The sequence below is a fragment of the Antedon bifida genome, chromosome 3 (genome assembly GCF_963402885.1).
Source record: "Antedon bifida chromosome 3, ecAntBifi1.1, whole genome shotgun sequence".
Classification (NCBI taxonomy): Eukaryota; Metazoa; Echinodermata; class Crinoidea; order Comatulida; family Antedonidae; genus Antedon; species Antedon bifida.
Window position 1 is genome coordinate 35,025,050 of NC_136228.1, and position 23,571 is coordinate 35,048,620.

A 23,571-nucleotide genomic window follows, 5' to 3' on the forward strand; every position below is an offset into this window, starting at 1 on the left:
TAGGTTAGTGCTTAAGTAAACACAATATTTTACTGTAACTAATACTAGAAAGGTACCCAGTAGACCGGATGCAGTTGTTTCCTAATAAATTCCTAGTGCGATATCTGTTCATTATCAAGTTGTGTTTGTGAACTTTTAAAATTAAAATTACTTACAACAAGTGATGGATTGACAGATTTGTGAAGTAAAATTATGCTATGGCAGGTTATAAAACATAGGTACACATGTTTTGTGTCTGAGGAAATTATAATATATTTATGAGATACAAAATTGTAGAAAATGGCTTAAGATAGAACATGGCATTCTAATGATAATAGAAGGATAATAGGTTTTAGATTATTTTAAGTGATTATGCCCAACAAAATATTTATATAGTACATTTTAATGTATAGTATACATTTTAAACTTTTTTTATTATTAATGTATAAACAATTATAAGTCGAGCAGCGTTTTTTCTAAGAAATATTTCTTGTTTTATTAACGTATAAACAATTATAGATGTATCAATTGACAATTTGTAATGCAACTTAAACTTCAGTTGGGTGTTTGAGTGGTACTTAATTCACCGCATGCCTCATTAAATCCTGCAGCCTCCTTCTTTTGTCAGCCTGAATGTTGCCCTACACAGAGACAGGTGTAGCAGTGTGTCAAGTCTTCACAAGACACCTGCTGCAAACTGCCAACTGAGAGAGCTGTCAATTTGCCCGGTAATCAACACGCTTGGTTACTTTTATCTCTAAACATTTTTCTTTCAAGATTTGTCAATCATGAGGCGTGACTGTCTGGTGCTTTCCCGTAACTGATTTATTTAGCCTCCTGCTCTCTTAAAGGTGGGATACAGCAAAACTGTAGGTGTGAATCTACAGTATATCTCACATATTATCTGTGTAATAAACCTCCTTAAAGAAATTCCAAGAAGGCACTTACTCAAAGAACAACCTTGTAATATTATTAACGCTTGAAACATTCACACTGTGGGTTAAATTGCCATTTTATATATTAACATCAAAATAACATTTGCTAAACGACTCTTAAAATTAAATGAATAGATATCAACACAGATATGTCTTAGAGGTCATCTTTTTTAGTAGGGTAAGTTGATAACGACAGGTGCACAAGTTCACCTGTTATGAGGGATGATTTCTCATAATGTCATCGAAAAAATGTTCCGTGTCAGAAGAGATTCCAACAGATAACTTGAACACACCATAGACGACGCGTATAAAGAAACTAAATACTTGCGAGTGTGTTGATGTCTGTTTTAGTTGATGGGTTGTGGAAAGGGATTTCGTGATGACACCCAGGGGATCTTTGTGTTGACAAATTTTAAACGATTTTAATCTTGTGGGAAATGAAGGAGTTACAGAATCTTAAGGCAGATAGGCCTATATTATATACAATGACATTAAAAAACATACTTGATTAATAATTGAAATTTATTGACAGATTTCTAAAGCTCTGTCTACACCATCAAACTGTATGTGACAAAAAATGTGATGTGCCCATATATGGACATGATGATGGCATGTCACTACTATATTTGGGCATATCACATTTTTTTGTCAAACTAGTTTGATAGTGTAGACAGAGTTTAAGCAAACTGTTTGTACACTGAGCACCCCTGATGGGATAATGTGATATAGTTTAAGCTTTATTGAAACATCAACAAATTTTAGGATTATTTAATCAATGAAGTTTGAACATAAAACATCCAGTTAAAATAGGTATTAGACAAGATAGACAACTGACAGTTAGTGTAATCCCAGAGGAAGTGATAGTTGACTACTGGATTTACTTTTGAACAAATCATGGCCACTGTACTTTTTTGGTTCAGACATAATTTTGATTTCATCCAAATATTTCTTTATTATTTACAATACTGTATTATTATATACAAAGAAAGGTACAAAACAGTTCTTTAAATATTCTTTTTCGACTCGCCAATTATAACATTTTCAATGGTGCAAAATTAAAATGTTATAACATGGTGACTAAATATGTATACTTTTTTATAACATGTGTGTAAACCTAAGCTAGTATACTTGTAATGATTAAACTAAAAGCAACCAAACCCCTAGAAATCAAGGTTGGTAAATTTATCTTTGAAAATAACATAAAATGTGCAAGGTACGTGTTACTGATTAGTTATCTTCAGTAAACCAAAGGAAATTGACAAACCTGGCTCCTGACTCTTTTCCTTCATAATGTCTTGTTTGCTAAAAAGAAACATACAGCATTTATTAAAAACCATCAAGAGAACAGGTAGCTTTGGCTGACCAACCCCGGCGCACGCAGGGGGAATTTTCCTTACCTATAAGGAAGCGTTCGATCACCACCTAATTCCTCCCACGTGTAGTTGTGAATTTATAGTGTGGCGACTGATTTCTCGTTTGATTTAACTATTAAATTGCGGGTGTAAACAGCATCAGTTGGGAGTGAATAATGTTCTTAAGGTTAATTTGCATCAAGTGTGGTGTTTTATGCGAATTAAAAAGAATAAACTTTAATACCTCATAGAATCTTATCGGTTGAATGCATCTCATTTGAATAATCATTAGCATCGTGTGTAGTAATTTCACTTAGATGTTGATGATTGGTTGAACTTTGGGATTTGAATGTGCTATTTAAAGTTTAAAGCGTAAGTGTTTGAAGGCTATAACATTAAAATATCGCAAAGTAAAAGAACATTATAAAATAACGGCTTAAATTCACTTCTCAATGAACCCACATGCAAACTTGCATTCCATTGCCATGGCTCCATCTTCAATCCATACCTTTTGAGTCTCTGTAATTTACTCAGCCTTTCCTTTTTTCACTTGTTTGTGTTATTTTCTTCATGTTTGATACCTTTTCACCACCATACGGATATCCTGTCCTTTAGCTAAGGTTCTCATAATATTGCCTTAGCATCAGGTATACATGGACCAGATTACCTGTTACCTGTCCAGTAGGCAAGTTCCTTTGATCCCAACCGATTTGAAGTCTTTGGTTGAAGTACATTACTTGGTTTATTATTACCTTCTCTTTTTACTGCTTTAATCGTTGTATTTATCTTTGATTTATGCGATGTTTTTACAACAATTAATGATAATATTCTTGATTTTGTGTTTAAATACCCAAAGGCTATAGCCATATGTGATTCTCCATATTATTAAATACTTTAGTGATATTATACTGAAGTTTTTACCAATGTCTTGTAAACGATGAGACACTGTAATGATAGATTCATGCGAACCACAACTTAGTGTTGGTTGAGTGTGAAACCAACCTTAAAGATAGTCTTTATCTGCGTCTCGGTTTCTCAGACTTTAAGGATGTTTGCTTTATGATACCCTAATTACTTTCAATATACCATCCAAAAATACAAAATTGCATTTGATTGGTTGATTTTACTTTATTCCTACTTCAGTTGTAACTATATCACAGTTTGTACATGCTACAAATTTTTCTGGAATCTGTTCACTTGGATTTGCTTTAAGTCGTAGATGCAATTCAAAGTCTACACAAGCTCATTTCATAATCTTTAATATTTTTCTGAAAACACACAATGTTGTTGTCGGAGGAAAATATGAAAATAACATCTATATCCACTGTTGACTTTGTACAAACATGTTGATACATTAATGAGCTTGTTTTCACCTGATTGTCAATATTTGTTTCATAGTACAGTTACAGTTCTTAAGTTGTTAAAGAAGTGACCTATTTTTTTCTCCATTATTTCACCATTTTAATAGTTTAAAATGAAGAAGGAAGGTGAAGTGAGCAGATATATAGCAAATGTTTATTCGTCATAAATGTTTTCTTTTCTTTCCTCTTGTTCAATTTATCATGTGTGGTCGAAGTAAATATCAGCTGATAAATTGTTTTACAGAGGATTAGTTGAGTTATTTGTAATTCTTGCATCTTTTGAATCCGCAACTTATTGCTCATAAATCAGCATACATTCAAATACATAGACCTCCATTTTTGTAGAAGTTGAAGCACTTAAATATAATCTAAATCTTAAGTAGATACTTACACCCTGGTCACAAGTATTGTAATCTCTATTCACTAGAACCACTTAGAAAGATATACCTCATGGTCAATAGTTTGTTTCTTTGTAAGTAGCACTAATACACTTTTTTGTGTAATTAACTCAAGATTGTTAATCTTATTTAATTAATGTTGAATGCAACTGGATTAGTATTAGTGTATTTGCTAAGTTCTCAATACAAATTGAACACCCGTAAGCAAAAATCCTACTTAGAAGTAAAAGTTTTTGTCAAATCCTGTTAGCCTAAATGCCTTATTTCATAATGTTCTTTGTGTAGACAAGATAGCCATCTAAATGAATATTTAGGAAGAGATGGGTTTACATCTGAACAATTAAGATAATATCAGTCACTAGCTGCCATCCATCATCATCGACTTAAGCTAACAACGCGTGTGTATGCGGAAGAAAGACTTACATGATGAGGGTGTTATCTTCTTCGTTTGCTTAAAGCCTGGCGGTTAACCCCATCCAACATCCCTAGCTTAACATGGAATGATGATCCTAGGAGGGCGTGTAATCCGGTCAGATTCTTCGTGGACTAACATTTAGTCAAAGTGGCACCTTTAAAGAACTTAATCTAAAACACATGTTATTCACCCACTTTCACCAACATATTGCTTTTAGTTTCATATTTTAAATTTGCAAACATTTTGAACGTGTGTCTGGAATTCTCTCCAGCGTCATTTTACTAAATCAACTTCTATTGCTATTTTTTAAAAAGAACTTAAAACGCATCTTTTTAACATCCAATATAAGCGCCTTTGATTTTTACTTCGGTTTAGTTGATTCTGGCGCTATACAAATACCTAAATTATTATTATATTGTCAGTAGTAGATGTTTATGACCATACAAAACTATTACATTTGTGCATATATTTTAATGAATGCAATTGTTAAGATACAGTTCCTAGACACCACTTAAAAAGCTTCACTGTAAGAGTATGTCTTATTGAGACAAAATAGCAGTGCAAGGAAGAGAACGTGATTTTGATGTATGTAAGTAACCCTCCTAAAGAGAAGTCTCATTCATGTTGTCAAGAATATTTCAAATATTCTTTTGGTTTTGTTGTTTTTGCAGGATGATCTAGGAGCTGTTGGTCGAGCATGCCCTCACCAGAACCAAGGTCAAACATCCTGCATTGGCAGTGGCAGGATCGATGCAAGCTGCTGTGTTGATACTTACTTCAGGAGGTCATGTTCTTTTAGACCCGGTATTACTGGTGTTTTATGCTGTAAAAAACCTGGTAAGTAGTTTATAGAAAGTTTGTAATAGAGACGGATTTAGAAGACACCCCATTCACCTCACCACCCCCCTACATATTTCACTTACAAAATTAAGAATAAACACAAACCAGGCTGTCAACTTATTGTCTGTGCTTCTGTCCCTGCAAGATGAAGAAGTAATATATTATAGTAACTGTACCTATGATACCCACAAAATATGTAAAATACCTATATTGCTACATACTGCTATTTACTGTAGGAAGTATAAGTCTAATTCAGCGCCTAATATTGTTTAGATACAAATATTGCAATGGTTACAATGTACCATAGAAATGATGTTATTTCTTATGAAATCAACATGCCGTAGCGTAATATAACTATTAGTTAATTGATTGTAAAACATGTCAGTTCTCATTGTCATTTTCATTGTGATTTCAAATTGCATACAAAGTCATACAGTGTCGTACTTAATCATAACAAGGTTACAAAATTTATTAATGATCTGTAGTAATATTCTTCCGGCCCTGATCGTTAAAGAATAACCTCTTTCCAATTTCCGACAATTTGGAATAGTGTTTGATTTATAATCAAAATGTGTTTTGACAAGGTTGTAAGAATGTAGTGTAAATGCAAACTTTATTTACTTCTAATTAAAACTTGGTGAATGGTAGAGGTTATTTTTGTTATTTGGTTTATTACATCTGAATATTGATTGTAATCACAGTTGTTTAATAAGTATATCTTGAGGGCTGAAAGCAACAGGATCTTTGTCATTATTTTGATATAAAAATTGGAATTTGTTTTATCACCTGCAAAATATTCATATCCTGGAATTTTCTTATTCAAAATTAGGTAAGCCTGAGCCTGGGTCCCCAGAGATCTGCTTTGATCTACATCTCTGAATTACTCTAGGCAGTTACTTTAAGCTTATTCCCTATCAAGGTTCTGATCTGTGGACAAGGACAAGGGCTCAGTGCTTGGGTAGCCACCTCTGGCATGTCCCCAGAGCTTACAATTTCGGCTTCTTGGCTTAAATCAAAATAATAAAATTGATCTTTAATCAAGATTACATCATACCTAAAGGTAACTTAAAAAATCGACAATTTTGAATAACACGTTCCCCCAGGTAAAATAATAAAATTGTTTAAATTTCTGTAAAATTACCAAATTAGTACATTGTGTTGTACACCATGTACTTATTGTTAAAAGTTTGGCTTATATTTTTAGGAGGTAAATTGATAAAATCTGGAATTTATTTTATACAAGAAAAAAAAAACGAAAAATGATATAATGCAGATTTAATATAGCTTTATTAGCGGAAGGTTACTAGTGTCATTTGTAATAGGGAAGGTAATAAATTTGCATATTTCCAAACTTAAAATTTATACCGAGAAAAAGTGCAGCTTTTACGACAACTTAAATCAATTTGACAGTGTGAGAAAAAGTGGTGCAACTCAGGTGAGGCTATATAAACTTTTATTTTTCACCTTCAAAAACAATTAGCTTTAAACCAGGAATACAGGAAGGGGATGCTAAAGTTGTATTATGGGTGGATCCTAGTGATTAGTGGTGCAAGGTTGGATTAGAGTTGTTTTATAAGTGAATCTTTGATGGTGCAAGGTTGATTTACACCTTTAAATGATTATTCCATCCCATCCCACATCAACTCTCACCCCACATCCCACACGACATCACATCTCACATCCCATCTCACATCCCATCACACCCCATATGTCATCCCACCTCCAAAAGTAAGGGCCTGAGTTTCTAGTGTTTTCATTTCTTTCTATCACTTCATACTTCTTTCACTTCTGTTTGTATAAATGTTTTGACATGTTTTTAAAACCCAATTTAAGATGTTACCTTTGATGATAGGATTCCCAATTCACCTGGTCTCATTTTAAGTCGTAAACTTTGACATTTGGAAATGATGTTTCATTTCTATGTAATTTGCTTGTATCTTGTTCTTTTGCATTTGTCCTTCGCCTTAATTTAACAAGAAAGTGAAAATGAAATGTGTTTATATTGAAGGTGATATGTTATAATGACAACTGTACTTCATGTGTGTGTTACAGTTTTTTAAAAATAATGACATGGAAATTAATCGGAATGGTTGTCATTGAAGCATTTTATATAGACGTATTATTTTCAAAATCCCATTTCAAAAAGTATATTACATAATTTATTGCCTCAATATATGTTATTAAACTATTAATCAAATAATTGCCACACAGTACGGTTAACTATTTTCACTGTCAAGAAATGTGCTGCCTCCTCTGACATACTGCTAAACATAAATCATGAACAAGGCGACGAAATATGCCAACCATGAAATCTTGCGTCAACCAATATTCAATACCTTTAATGTACATCATTTTCATAATAGGAATGTAAATTATTTAATTAGGTCAATTACCTTTAATTACTATCTCTATGGTAATTTTCCATATCCTCCTCACAGACTTCCAAGCCCCAAGTCCCCAAACTTCCAAATTTGGATGTAACAACTTAGGACTATAATAGATGTCTGAATATTAAGTCTAATTTTTAATAGGTTGATTGATGCTAATTCGAAAATATTTTGAGGCCTTTGTTAATCTCGTGCTGTATTTAAAATTCAGTGCGGGCAATAACATTTCTTGATTGATATCAATTCTAAATCTATTTAGGTATCACTGTTTTAATTACAAGTATCACGAGCCATGTTTTCTTTCTATATTTTACTTTTTCGTTTCAAATTAAACCATCTGCTATCCAATTGTTGTACTTGTGAGACCCCAAAGCTGTCGCGTCGGGCATCAAAACATCCGTTAGAATCTTACTACCTCCCATTGGATTCACACACTACAACTATATAAGCTTTACTATCTTCACAAAAGAGTTGTAACTAAAACATCTATTATTAGGAAACTTTTTAAATTCAATTAGCACATTTACAACATTTTTTACTGTTTTTATAGTTTAAAAAAAAATCTATTTAAAACAAAAATCCAATCTATCTGTTCCTTTTTAAATCAGTAAAACTAGTCTAAACAAATAAATATATATATTAAATATTAAAGGAAAAGTTTTTCTAATAAAAGTGATTGAATTATTGTGCTATGTTAAATTTTTTTCACTATGAAAAAGATTTTTAGAACAGATAACAGAAGCTAGGCAGGTAATTGTTTAGAAGAGGAAGAGACCTATATCTCTACGGTATGAAAAGAGAACAAGCTGATTTCTCACCAGGGAAAATCCTTAGATACCGCAGGTGTACATACTATCTGGGCCTAGCTCTTTACCTGCTGAATATTTCAATTATAATCATTGTCATCAGTGAAGATATTCGTATAAGTGAGAATGATCCTAACAGGTGGAGATATTTCTTGAGCTTCCTTAGTTTCTGTAAACGCGGTTTGATGGGACGTAGCTTTTCCCGTCTGGTAACAGGTGCGTCATGTACTGTAAGCAAGTGCTTAGAAAGACTTTTAAGTAAACATGGGAGGACGTCGTCGGTACAAAAATAATCAAAACCCAGATGAGAGATGAATCATAGAAAAAGGTTTTTGTGTTTTATTCCTCAAAGGAGATGAATCTTCACCTGTGGATCATGACATTTAGCAAATGCTATCTAGTAGGCCTACAGTAGCTACTATATTTCTATTATTTATTCATTCATCTTTTTATATCCATAGCAAAAAAAAAATGGAGCATTTTATGTGTTGAGAATTTAAAGTTGAGAAAATACAAATATGTTAGTGCTCATTTTATTAGCTTTTGCCTGTACAACATCTGTATGTTGTATAATTCATCAATTATTTGATGAAGTCTCTGATTGGGGAGGTTTCAACATGGATTAGACACTTACAATTTGATGTTCTATTGTTTTGTCTTTACAATTAAACACACAGTAGATCTAGAACAGCACTTTTGTTTCGCTTTTCCTTTCTTAGTCCTTGTCCTTTTTGACGTCAGAATAGAGTTATGATTTATGTTATTATTTGTGGCCTGTAATTTTTAATTTTCTCCTTCAGAACAACAACCAGAAATTGAAACAGTTCTACCACCAGAAATGAAGATATTGTCAGGGTTCAATATGACATTGACGTGCCATGCATCTGGACTTCCAGAACCAAACCTCAGGTGGTTCCGTGATGGAAAAATTATCCACAAGAAAGATACTCGATTAGTGTTAGATAAAGGTATAACAAGACTACGTTTAAAAAGTAATGAGTTTAGTGTTAAATAAAAGTAGATACTGTATACATCTTTATAACAAGAATTTTTTTTTCCAAGTCCAAGCTCTCTAGTACTCCAGTAGAACCCCTTTTTTGGGACACCCCTATTAAGAAGACACCCCTATAATATTAAGGCAACACCCGTATTAAGGGGACACCCATATTAATGGGACACTCTATTAAGGGGACATTTTCTTATGAAACAAATAAGGAGTAATATATCTTTTTATACTACGGCCAACCCCGATTCAAGGGACACCTCTATATAACGGAGGGTGCTTTGTTTAGTCCTGAAGGTGTCCTTTAATAGGGGTTGTTATACTGTATATGCATCTTATAACAAACCTGTATATACTTATTTATCATCTTTATAGGTGCTCTAACACTATCAAGAGTTGAAGAACAAGATACTGGGGCATACTCCTGTGTTGCTGACAATTTATCAGGCTTTGACCGTAAAGATACATTCATCACAGTCGTAAAAAATGGTATGCAATTTAACTGACATCTACACTAATGTTATTTTAACAATAATAATTTGTAGTTGGGAAATGCATCCTTAAAATTCCCTCAATGTTTATTCAGTTTGTTGATAATAAGGAATGCCAAATTGTCCAGTACTCAGTTTACACTTTAAGGGTTAAAAGAACCGTAAGTTATTAAGGTCCAGTTAGCGTATTATTCAGCCACCTGTCCATGTGTTATCTTATGTCACATCCAACCAGATCTCATTAGCTTATTGAAGGGTCTGTCGTTCACCGCACCCTGCAGTTGCGAAAGTGTTCCTACCTGCTGAGAAATGACGTGGACCTTGAACGAAGCGTCGACCACTTTAAAATTAATTAGAAAATATTGCAGTAAAAAGAATCACAGCATTATTGTAGATGAGGATCTACAGCAAAATTTGCTGACATTTCTGTTTGAAAAAACATTTATTCAACACAATTAATTCCATTTCATTAAACAAAGAAACTACAGAATTGTTTAGTACTGTATTTAAAAAGCTTCCCTATACCAGTAAAAAGTCACTCTTCCCTGCCTATACTGTACTGAGTATATTAAACTTATCATATCATAGACCTATGACTAATTGTATAGGATCATGGTCATACTTTACAGTTTTTCCATACTACAGATTTGATTAGCAGTGACTTTAAAACATTGATCGACACATTTCTTATGAAAAGACTAATTTATTGTTTAAAATCATTTAGGAACAAGAACTAGATTCAGTTGTTTTTCAGCAATGACATTGTTTTAATGGATATCTTTCAATTTTAAAAGAACCCTTAAAACAGTGCATGTGTTTTTCACAACTTTCAGACTCACAAATAACTGAGATAAAATCATCTAAAATTGTCATTAGTATTGAAGGTAATGTATATGGCGTAATTAAATTGTCAAAAAAATGTAGATTTAAGTCAAATTGTGACAAACACTACCATCACAATATTGACTGAATACTTCGCTAAAGTAGCTGTGTATCTTGGAAACTAGTGGCTAAGTTTTTATCTGGGGTATACTAGTGGTAAAGGCTATCTGCACATTGCTTGCATTATTGCACCAGAGGTGATGGTTGGAAATACCATGCTGTATACTATTTTTATTTTACTTTCCTCTATAAAGAATGCACTGCTTGAAATGTATGAAAAATTAATATTTTCTGGGTGAAGCTCCACTTTAAAAGTCAATAGAATTATGAAAATGATCACCTATAATTCGTCAAAGTGACAAATTAAATTTTTATTTTATTTTCCTCTGCAAGAATGCACTGCATGAATGTGAACTAAATTATAATTTTACAAGCATTACATGTGGAAACTTTATATTGGTATACTATATCAATTTGTTTTAGTTAACTAAATTGGCAATATATATATAGAGTACAGAAGTTAGTTCATTAATACAATTACTTAGTGTATTGATGTATATTACTTAGAGGGCTATGGATGGTTTAGAATAGTCTTAATTAATCTTTTCCTTCAGGCTTCTATATCATCTTTTATAAACTAAATATAAAGCAGGTCTATATCTACTGCTACTATGCATTGGACAAATGTCCTGAACTGTTCAGGGCATTGAACTGTTTTGGCAAAAAAAAAGAGAAATTCATTGAAATCTGCCGCAGAGGTTTGTACCGTTAATGGGAGTGAAAACAATTTGGCTGCTTTAATTGATAAGTTAATGAACAGCGACAGTGTTTACACACACCGACCAGGCACAGAGCGGTAGTGTTCAAACGTCTTAATACCGGGAACAAACAGTTAGCAGAGGTGCTCGATGCTGACAAGGTTTGCTATGCTCTGTACCTAGTTGACAGGAAATTAAGGATGACATTGTCGGTGCACATTTTGTCGTACAAGTGCGATGACTGACGGACGATATTAAAATACAAACTGTGAAAAGATGTTACGCTGTGTTAAAACTTAACAAGACACTCTTTTTATTTGAGATTTGAAATAGAATTTTCTTTAAATAGATAGTGTTAAAAGAAATGGCAAAATAACTGCTATTGGAGACTAAACTACAATTTACTGATAATATTTATTATAAATCTATAAATTTATTTATTCTACAAGATTTTACCAGGATTACTTGATCGAATAAACTGAATATAACATCTTTATGAACAACATAATTAGAATAGCCTACAAATAATTCTAAAGACTTTGTTAATGTAATATGTCTAGTGACATTTAATTGCTGTGGGTTGGTGTTCACGAGATATGCTAAAGTGAAAATAGAAATTTGGCATCTCCATGCATTTACATTTTCCAGATATGATTTTGTACGTATTACATCCTATAGTCATTATTAGAAACATCTTTTTTTAAAGTCCTTTGGGAAATAACCAGAACCATGGATAACAAAAAGTTTAATTTAGATAATGTAGCAATTTTCTTATATTTTTATTTATTTTATATATAAATCCAAAGGCAAATTACTGAAAAAATGACAATGCTGTGGATATCAGTGGCTGGATCTCAATGGAGACACAAAATAAAATAAGCAAAAAGCTATTTCAATCAAAACAATAAAGTTAAAACAGCTAGAAAAATTAGCAGAGCTTTCAGGCAACACCAGCCCTTCATATTTATTATATGTAGGTGTTTTGCCTTTGCCTTGCCTTTTATATTTTTCATTTTGTTTTTAAATATGGCAGAAATTGAATAAATTAAAAAAAATTGAATGTTTAATTATTGTTTTGTTTGTTTTTTCCACAGTTCCAGAAGAAGAAATGGGATGTCATGATAATTCAATAGAAGGCCTACACCAGGTACCGGGGATCGTTGCGTGCCACGGAGCGTGGAAAGGACATGTGAAACACGGCAAAGTATTGTGCGCTCAAGGTTGGAGCGTGTGCAATCACAACGACCAGAAATACCTGGGACTTATTTCTTGGGAAGACGCCAACAGCATGAACGGCTGTTATGCTTACAATGCAGCTAATAATTTTGGAAGATGTAGGAAGTAAGTTTTAAAATATTGTGTATTCATGTTTATTGCAGTTAGGAAACAATTTGATTAAAGCTCTGTCTACACTATCAAACTTTATATCAAAAATGTGATGTGCCCATGGACATGATGATGTCATCATTTGGGCACATCACACTTTTTTTATCAAATTAGTTTGACAGTGTAGACAGAGCTTTAGATGGAGAAAACAAAAGAAGATATGAAAGAACAATATCGAAAGAACACAGCGGAGAGCAGAGATGGATGGAAGAAGAGTAATGGCCTACTAACATCTATGGTACTTTAGTCAATAGACTTGTACTTTGAAGCACATCAGGCGAGAATGAGAATGGTGGATTGAAGGTTTCTAAACAACCTTTGTTTGTGAATCTGATTGGACAAATCAATGTTTCACGCTTAACAAGAAAAACCATACACAATACATACATTTTGAGCAATGCTGGCGTTCATGCATTGCGGTATACATCTCAACTATCAGGCGAGACACTTCTACTGTATCTAAGGTCATATGTATGGCTAACTTCCAAATGTGTTTCTAGATACATTAAGACACATATTGTTGAAAAAACATCAATGTCTTGGGGAAAGAATGTCTTTTCTTTGTTTCGCATCTTGATTGAAAATGAAAGTGAATCATACTTAGTTTGTTGTGGATAAATTGAGACAGCTGAGTTTAAGTATTCTATTGTTTCTATTGATAGTACTATTGTTTATTGATTATTATAGATTTATTGAATTTTTTTGTTGTTGTTGGTTGGTTGATAGTTTGATTTGTTGACTGATAGTTTTGTTGGTTGTCTTAAGTTTTGAGTGATTGGTTGGTTGCTCGGTTGGTAGTAGGTTGGTTGGTAGTCTGGTTGGTTGGTAGTTTTGTATGTTCAGTTTGATTGGTTAATTGGTAGTGTTTGGTTATGTTGGTTTATGACTATATTAGTGATTGAAGATTTCCTTTGATTTACATTTTATATATTTATGTAGAGAAAAGTTTACCTGACGTTAAAGTAAGGTCGGTTTTCATAAGAATCAAAGCAATACGAAAATATGAATCTGATGTTGAAAACAACAAACAATATTAAATAAAGATGTTTCACCCAGTTAATAAATGATTTCAATGAATGGTGCTCATTCCAACGGGATTTAGGGTGGAGTATTACAAAGCTTTAGGGAACTGTCAAAAGAAAATGCTATTGGATCAATAAAACGACATTGTATTCAATCGAAAGAGAAAGTAGAACAAGTAACAACAATCTAGGAAAGAGTGCCTGCATTGTGAAGTTACACGCTAGAGAGAGGTTTTAAATTGCGGCGCCAAGCCCATGGGACGGCGCTGTAAGCGTAGCGTAACATTGGTTTTCCTGGTGTGACGGGCTGCTAACAGTTACGACATTGTGCAGACATCAGTGACGATTGTGGTTGAAAATGCTCGGTACGGTAGTTTATTACTAACAGGCAAAATTGCGTTTCTGCTACCTGGATTATGATGTACGGCAGATCTGTTAATATCTCTTTATAAATTTAAAATGTTACTTGTTATTAGATAAAGTAATAATGAAAATGTTATACTCTCTAACAAATTTAAAGTTAAACTGAAACTTTTTTTTTAGTTATACAGAAATGGATTATTATAAAATGATGATTATTCACACTTTTAGTAATTGATCTATTTGTTAATTTATTCGTGGTTGTTAATTTAAATATACACCGATTTGTGTCTATTGTTGACATTTAAAAGAATTGAATTAGGCAGTCCCCAAAAGATCCCAGTCCCCCATTTTAATGAATCACTCATAGATACTATCGCAATTTGTACTTTGCTACACTATAGAGACTAAATATTGTAATGGCCTGGCCATGTTGAAATCATCTCGCGGGAATCCCCTATGGCACGATAATGTAATAAATGAATATAAGAATTGTTTTATCAGTAGTGAACATTTTTCATGGAATGTCTGAACTGACACGGAATATTAACAGATACATCTGACTAAATTGGGAAACGGCTTATTGACTCATAATACCTCCTTCCCAATGGGATTTAGCACATCATTGATCAAACAGGCTCAGTTATTTGACAACATTTGCACGCCATACTTCAATAGACGTGATGTACAGTAGGCCTTTAGAATGATTCTATTATGGTAGTACCCATCATTAATTTCCGAGAAGTCCAGAAATGTGTTTTATATATTTTTTTTTAAACATTTATTCACAATATATTTTCCATATTTGTTTAATGTGTGTATCCTATCATAATTATCAATTCCTGGGTGTTATATGTAAATTTACATACATACTCAAATAATGTGACAATGAAAAAACATTTATGCCATTAAGCAATTGCTTATCTTGATTACTTAATCCAGGTGACCAAATTAAATAATTAAGTATCTTCTTCAAATCACAAATCTGCAAAATGTGAGCAACATACAACGAGTCATTGACTACAATATTAACCTTAAATTGGGCTATTGTAACGTCTGTTCTTTGAACATGTTGCTTGTACATTCTGGGACTTAACCTAGTTTCATCAGCATATTTCCAATTACATTGTCCTTTGCTTATAGGCCTAAAATTTACTACCAAATTACATTTTAATAGAATAATGAAGACAAGACAGAAAGGTTTCTTCTGAATATAAAACAATAAATAAACATGTTTTTGACTCTTGGAAAATGGTCGCGGATTCTGAGTTAAAATGCTTGGTTTTGCTGGTTTTTTTAGATATACTGTACTAAAATTGGGTAAGTTGGATACCTTTATGTATATTAAACTCAAATTGCCATATTATAGACATTTAAAATGGTGCAATATATTGACAATTTAAATTCAAATAAGGCCATCAACTAAGCCCGGGGGTTATCATTTTTTGGACAGATCAGAAACTTGCCTGTCAAGTCAGATTTTTAACCAAACCAGCGGGAGGTCCTACATTTGAGACATCTTTGGACATTATAGGGGAATACTGGATTAAAATGAAATGCGGGGTTAAAAGTGCTATTTTGGATAAAAGTGAAATATTGAAGGAAATTGAAATGGGGTTTATGGTGAATTTATGAATAATTTTACATTTTTAGAGTAAAGAAGAGTGAATCTGAATGGAGTGAAAGTAAATGTTGGGGTAAAGAGGAAATTCGGGGATAATATTTGTAAAATTTGTGTCACCAAGTTTGAAAACTTTAACTTATTTAAACAAACTTGATTTAATATTTAATTTGCGATAGATTTGGAGGATCACATTTAAGTATCCTTGAGTATTTATTTCTTAGATTTTAAAGGAGATAAATTTTGACAAAGTAAACAAGGAAACAGTAATGAATAGTCAGTTGAAAGTGTGATTCTAAAATGCGCTTGACAAACTTCATAAGATACAAGTTGTCTTTTCTTGCTGACGCTACATCGTAATTCTTGGTATAGTAAAATGTGTTTTTAAGTGGAGAGAGGCACTGTATGTAAACAAATAATTATTGGTCCTCCCTCCACATAATGCTTTGTATTTCTTTCTCTTTTTTAGTGTATGTATATGTTTCATATGGACAGTTTGTCTGAAATAAAGTTGAATTGAATTGAATTGTTAATAGATCCATTATCTGACTATGAATAGCCTTGGGTTATGCATGCTACTAAAATTTTAAATCATTATTTAACAACCTCTCACATTATACAAACATTATGAAAGTAGTTAATCTTTCAATATGAAATAATTTGGAAAACGTTGACGCCATAAATATATAATTTATGAGATAGGATTTCCATGTTACTAAAATGAAATCCCAGAGCAACCCGCATTCTGGCATTAAACAGGCTAATTACCAATGATCTTTAATCTCTAAATTATAAACAAAAATAGTTATTTTGTATGATGAATGAAATGCTTGAATTTGTTAACCTTTTCTTGGTATAGCATTTTTCATTCTCTCAAATTTCACAAAAAGTGAGGATAGTTTCTCTCATTTCTTTCAAAATAATTTTACATTATTAATAATATACACATTTTTTTATTTTTTTTAATAACATATCAAGTTGTCGTCCTTGACTCCTAATCTTAGTGTGTTCAATTCTGATTCTATCTTTTTAACTTTCTGTACTAACTTTGATAACATAACAAGATTTAGTACAATTAGTAAAGAAAAAATGATTGCTTGTTTACATTGATGTAAAAAAAAAAAAAATATTCCGTATAAATTACAATTAATTTTGCAATTCATACCAATTTTGAAATAAATTATGCTGACAAACCTATTCTTGAGTGTATAGACCTGTTAGTAGAACGATAAGCTAGGTGCTGTGATTATACAGCAGAAAATACAGCTGACAACCTATTTTCGCTTTTAGCCGGATTAATAAATATTGTGATTTCCGTCAAGTTTAACAAGAATAACTAACTTGCAGACAACTTAAATGTAAGCTTATATTATTGGAACAACTCCCAAAACAACTGAATTCTGGCTTTTTCTTTTCTTTTTTTTTCAGTGTTAGCTTAAAGCTCTGTCTACACTATCAAATTTTTGTCACGAAAAAATGTGATGTCATATCACTACCATAATTGGGCATATCACCACCATATTTTGGGCACATCAAACTTGTTTGATAGTGTAGACAGAGCTTATATTTACAAACTTAATGGATAGTAGTATAGTAGATAGAATTACGAATGAATGAATAATTGATTGATGTTGATTGCATTAAACATTGAAAGCAGGAAATTAGCATAAATTAGCAAACTGTCTTATTATTTATTATATAATTTATTTGAGTAGCTATGAGTTTCAATGCTTAAAACTGATAAATACTTATTTTTATTATTCAAAATGATTAAAGTGTTGTCCCTATATACAAGGAACCGGTCCTTATACTAAAGACTTCTCAGAGACTATTCTGAAAAGCATATACAAATAGTAGTGCCTAGGCATGCTCAGACTATACGCTGACATTTAACTTGGCTCCTGTGAGTCGTAGATGGACAGGTACTAAGTCCCAGCAGACAGACTTAAGTTTATATGACTTGGCAAAATGGTAGGGAAATAAGCTTTTTTATCTACAAATTCAGATTTCTAATGCTAAGAGCTAGAGGTCATGCTTCTGTACATAAACACCTGAAAAAAGATCATTATATAACATTACAGTGTTTATATTCATTGTCAACAAATTGATTATTTCAATTGATTGATATTGGTTATCCTATTGTGTGATTGATTTATATTTAAAAGATAGATTTATAATAAATGCTATAAAACATGTTTCACAACTTTTATCTAATTGGTATTAAATTTGTTGCTAATATTTGTAATCTACAGAAGTCTATGCCGATTACTTATATTGATTTGTTAATAATATTTCAATGAATCATTTAATAATGTTAGTACCTCAAGCAGAAACATATCGGTTCACTTAGATCTCAAGTTAGTCTTGTACTCAACATACCGTACTCATGTGTAAGTTCATGCTTTATCTTGTTCTGTGACTAATCAAGGATGGATGAATGGAAATGTGAGGATTAATGTTTTAAATGAACTACAAATGTTAAAATGAATCAATCTGTAAACAAGACATGAGCAGGCAATTGAATCTCACAATCTTTCTTTCTTTCGTTCAAAGTGAGCAAGCAAAATAATAAGTCTTATTTTGTTATTTATTTTTATTGGACCATGTTTGATGAGAGTAGTCCATCCAGCAAAGCTGATCATTGGGGCCCTCGACAATACAATACAAACAGTACAAAAATAAATGAATACAAATTATTTATATCTAATGTGTTTTCAAATAAACAATACATTTAAATTGTCTCGTTGGTCAAACCAAACTAATTTAGATTTAAAAGTGAAACAACAGATTTTATATCCCAAAAATAAATAACTTCCTTTGAACACAAACCTAAGAGCAAGTCATTTGATCGGAATGACTTTTCAAAAATAAATATTTATTCTACAATTTCTTTACAAAAAATATTTTCAATTACAGTAAAAATCATTTTTAAATAGATTGAAAATTAAATCTTGTAGTTGCATTATTATATATTGACTTATCAATTACAGTTAGTAGAATATCTATGTATCTACAATATTTAATTATTTAAATAAAACTGTGTAATAGGTATATGAGTACACTAGGTGTTGATTTCAGTTCTGATGATGAGAATAATATTCTTGTAATTTTAAGGAAGTTTGCTTGTTCATTAAAAGCCTCACAATTTTGATTTTAACTTGAAAGTTATCTATTTAACATCTATTTGTGTTCAGTTAAGTTTTTTATCATAATCATAATCCTAATATTAGGTTATACATGGTTTGAATTGCATTACTACTGGGAGCATCTAAAGCCCAATGACTAATATAACGTTCTACCTCATCTTGGATGCGATCTTATAGACATGCCGACGGGAATACCCTGGTTCTCTTTTGGGATTCCGTAGGTTCAGCGTGTGTTGAAACATGTTTCATGGAGACGTGTAATTTGTCAAAATCAATCTAAAACATTATTCAATTTTGATTTACACATTTTGAACCGAATGTCACCATTGATTTAATTGGATTTTTAACTGTTTCAGTTTATTTGTTTAAATGCTAATAGTTTCCTGTACAGTGGTACTATGCAAGTCTTCATCTTTTACATATTACATCATTGCTTTTCTTAAAATATGTCTAGGATCAACTTGATATAATTACTTTGAACATTCTGTTTTTTTTATTTTTGGAATAAGCTGTTGATTTTGAGAAATTAAATATTGTATTTAATTGACTATATTTACTGTATTAATTCATTTTCATAGTATTGAGTGTCAATAATGTTTAGTAAATGTTATATATAATAAATAAAATATTACCTAATTTGTTTAGGTGTTCAGGAAAGAATCACGAAGACAACATGGGCGGAATTGGTAGACATTGTTCGCAACGAAGACCGAACAAGTCATCCTGTTTAGCTGGTGGTAGGATAGATGTTTTCTATGGACACAAGAAGAGTGGTATTCCATCCTGTTCTTATCAACCAGGTCTTGTGTCTGGTGTCTTGTGCTGCAAGATAGACAAATCTAAAAATGGTAAGTGTATTATTCTTTAAGCTCTGTCTATACCATCAAACTTTATGTGGCAAAAAAATGTGATGTGCCCATATATGGACATGATGATGCCATATCACTACCATATTTGGGTATATCACTACCATATTTGGGTGCATCACACTTTTTTGTCAAACTAGCTTGATAGTGTAGACAGAGCTGTTGCACATTCTATTTTCACACATCACTAAAGTCCCATTCACACAGAAAAGGAAAAATTACAATATTCTCTTTTGAATAAAATGGTATAGAACATAACTGACTTTTTTGTGTGTGAAAAGGCCTTTAGCAATATTAAAAGTTTATTGGTTTCAAAATCAATGATATTGATTATCCTTTGTTTTATATCGAATCATGACTAAGGTTTTTGACAAGTTTACAAATTTTAACTTAAAATACCTCAAATTGCTCATAACCTACATTATTGGTTCAAAGTTTTTCACTTGTAATCTCTTTGTCCATTTGTACTGCCTTAAGGCTTACTGGATGTTTAGCAATGCAAGTTTTTATTAAATCCAATTAATTAATTTGCAATCCCACGGAAGCTTATTCTTTATTTGATTTATCTACAATTCTACGAGTCCGAATATGCGATAATTTCATCATCCTGGATAAGTAGTAATAAAATTCAATTTAAATTCATTCAGTGATTACAAATAAAAATAAAAATCATATTTTAGGGCAAGGTCGCAAGGGATGGGTGTGGTCCCTAGGGCCTTGTTGTCTATTCAAATGTCATTTATTTGTGACCTAAATACATAATCTCATTTCTACAAGATATATCAGGAAATAGGTAGGTGTGAATCTTTAGATTTCTACGCCACTAATTAATTATTCTTAACTTATTAATGTTCTTCCTGTCTTCCTTACGGTGTTTCTACTTCCCTTTTCCGTGTTAACATCCCTGATTGCTGCCAAGACAGGGTGGGGGTGTTAAACACAAGTCTGGATTTAATTTCTCTAATTAATTTTCTAAAATTACAAGGATAATTTTTTTCTTTAATGATTTTTTTTTTGTATTGGAAAACAGTTTTTATTCAATTCATGATATAGTATGCTGTATAAATACTTTGATACTAAATACAAGTGTACTTTTTTGTTAAAAAATGTTCTTTTTTTTCTCTCTTTTGTGGAGGAAACCTACATTTATTTCAAATTTCAATAATATATAATATATATAATATACAATTGCTCTGCTAACTTTTCTGGCTGTTTTTCTTTATCGTTTTGATTTAGCTTTTCGCTTTTTTTTTGTATCTCCATTGAGATCCAGACACTGATACCCACAGCATTGTCATTTTTTCAGTAATTTGCCTTTGGATTTATATAATACTTCTATATACTGTATATTTCTTTTTATAGTAGATAGTGCAATATAACCACCTTGGTTCTTAATGAATGCTTCATCTTGGCAACCTTAACTTGGTTATTCCTACCTGAAATTTTCAAACATTTTACTAATTTTGGATATAAAAAACTAAAAATAGTTATTATTTTATGGCATAATACTTTAAAGTGAGGGATCATAGTAACAAAATGTTTGCATTAAACTTATTTTATTTATAGTTTTTGTGAGTCAGATAGTTAATCATCAGTCAATGAGTAATCATATAAATATAGCGATTTTGATATTCTTGTGAAATCACTTGTTATCTTTTATTCTACATTAATTACTTTACAAAAATTAAAAACAATTAGATCTTTCTGTAAGTTGTGAAAAGTCAGGAAGCTAAAGACACAAACGATTGTAAAAATGTTATTTACAAGTATTGTTGATTGATTTCATACTTGAAAATTGTATCAATTATTTGTGATAATACTAAAATAGAAAATTGTTTTATGAGATCATTCAGTAAGTTTAGCAAAAGTGTATAGTTACCTGCTGCAGTTGATCATTATAGCATATACTAGAGCCAAATATAGGTAATGATGACTGATTTCACATTTAAATACCATTTAAAATGTTATAATGTTTGTTATTTGTATTCAGAACAGAAACAAATATTATAGATTTGATATTTGCAAGAGTGAGTAATGCAAAAAAGTACTGACAGATGTGTTGATGAATTTAGGGTTTACCCCAGTCATTTTTAATTGACCTTACTTGACCTCTTGACCAATTTCAATGGTCCATAACTATTCATATTATTAATTTTCAGGACCTCTAGGAACTAGTTAGTCATGTTAATTTATTATTCACATGCAGAGACATTGGTTCCTCTACTGCTGGGCTGGATTGTTGTAGAGTTTTATTTTGAAGCAATTTGCAAATCATACTTTTTTTTAAACTCCTCTTTCTGAAGTAAAAGCAGAGACAGAAGTAGATGGATTGTTTAATGTTAGGCCTAATAAAATGTGACTTAAGTAGCCTTCAACTTTTTGTGACAGTCATATCTACCTCCTTACCACATTGTTTCAACCACTAATTTCCAGACACATCTAAATTCACCAATTTCTATTTTTTGCCTTACTTAATTCTTCCTCCGTTAATTTATTAATCCTTTGAGAAACTTAGTATTACCCCTTCCCCAGTCTTGGGGGAGAGTGTGGGTCAGGTACTGTGTATGACACCTTATCACTAGCAACATCTGTCTGACTAAAAGATCAACAGTAATACATTTCGACAAGCATTATTAAGAAAAAGTCACTGTTAAAGTGTTAGCTGTGTAATAGTTGAATTGAAGCACTCTGGTTCCAGCCGTCAAAATATGTCAAGTTTGAAGGTTTTAGACAATTTTTAGGCACAAGAATTCACATGTGATTATTTTAAAATTTATCAATTATATACTTTTGGCACAAATCACAATATTTTTATTACTAAATAATTTAATATAATAATTTATTGAAAATAAATAAAAATAGTCTGTTGAGGTTAGTTCATGTGACAGACTATAGCTTTAGTTCCTATCTTTCTTTTTCTATCGTAATAATGTTATAGTAAAAAAAAATTAAATGATGAATTTCAATGTAGTGGTCAAAGAGGACAGTGTGCACATCCATAGAGATATCTCTATGGCACACCTAATGCAACCCCTGGATCCACCAGTGCTGTTAAAGCACCCAAGAATAACCACTATTCATATGCTTGTGATTCTTGGCGTCCCTTATACACAATGAGTGTACAAAGAACACAATAAACTTAATAGCAATAATAGCAAAATATTAAGAATTAATAAAATACAATAATTACAATTTTAAAATATTTATTTGTTACCAAAAGCTAAAACTTTACATATTTTGTTGCAAGATTATATGTTTCTGGCTGGTAAACTCTTTCAAGAAGTTATTTTTGGAAATGCGGTTTTTTTTTGTCAATTAGTTCTTGTCTTCGTGATTTGAATTGTAAAGTTTCCTTCTCGTCTAGACTCTAACACCTAGAGGATTTGTAATGCTAGTGAACAAAATCAGAATAACAAACTACAGCCATTTATTTGATTATAACATGAAAAGTTTTGTAAGAAAACACCAAAATATTTGTGTTTATGTTTACAATTTCAAACTATTTACTTCAAATGTCAAAATGTAGATAAAAAACAATCTTTGTAATATAAGTAACATATATA

General features: G+C 31.6%; 1 protein-coding gene across 2 annotated transcripts in view; it reads left to right on the forward strand.

The window, feature by feature from the left end:
* Nucleotides 1-23,571, forward strand: part of LOC144838456 (uncharacterized) — a 41,168-nt gene that overhangs the window by 13,647 nt on the left and 3,950 nt on the right. Inside the window, exons 4-9 of one of the 2 annotated variants that reach the window (XM_078693826.1) lie at nucleotides 5,112-5,277; nucleotides 9,274-9,441; nucleotides 9,852-9,965; nucleotides 10,801-10,851; nucleotides 12,702-12,948; nucleotides 19,788-19,990. In XM_078693826.1, the coding sequence (XP_078549952.1) occupies nucleotides 5,112-5,277; nucleotides 9,274-9,441; nucleotides 9,852-9,965; nucleotides 10,801-10,851; nucleotides 12,702-12,948; nucleotides 19,788-19,990 (949 nt within the window). The remainder of the gene's footprint in view (nucleotides 1-5,111; nucleotides 5,278-9,273; nucleotides 9,442-9,851; nucleotides 9,966-10,800; nucleotides 10,852-12,701; nucleotides 12,949-19,787; nucleotides 19,991-23,571) is intronic. The other variant, XM_078693827.1, reaches the window with a different exon arrangement.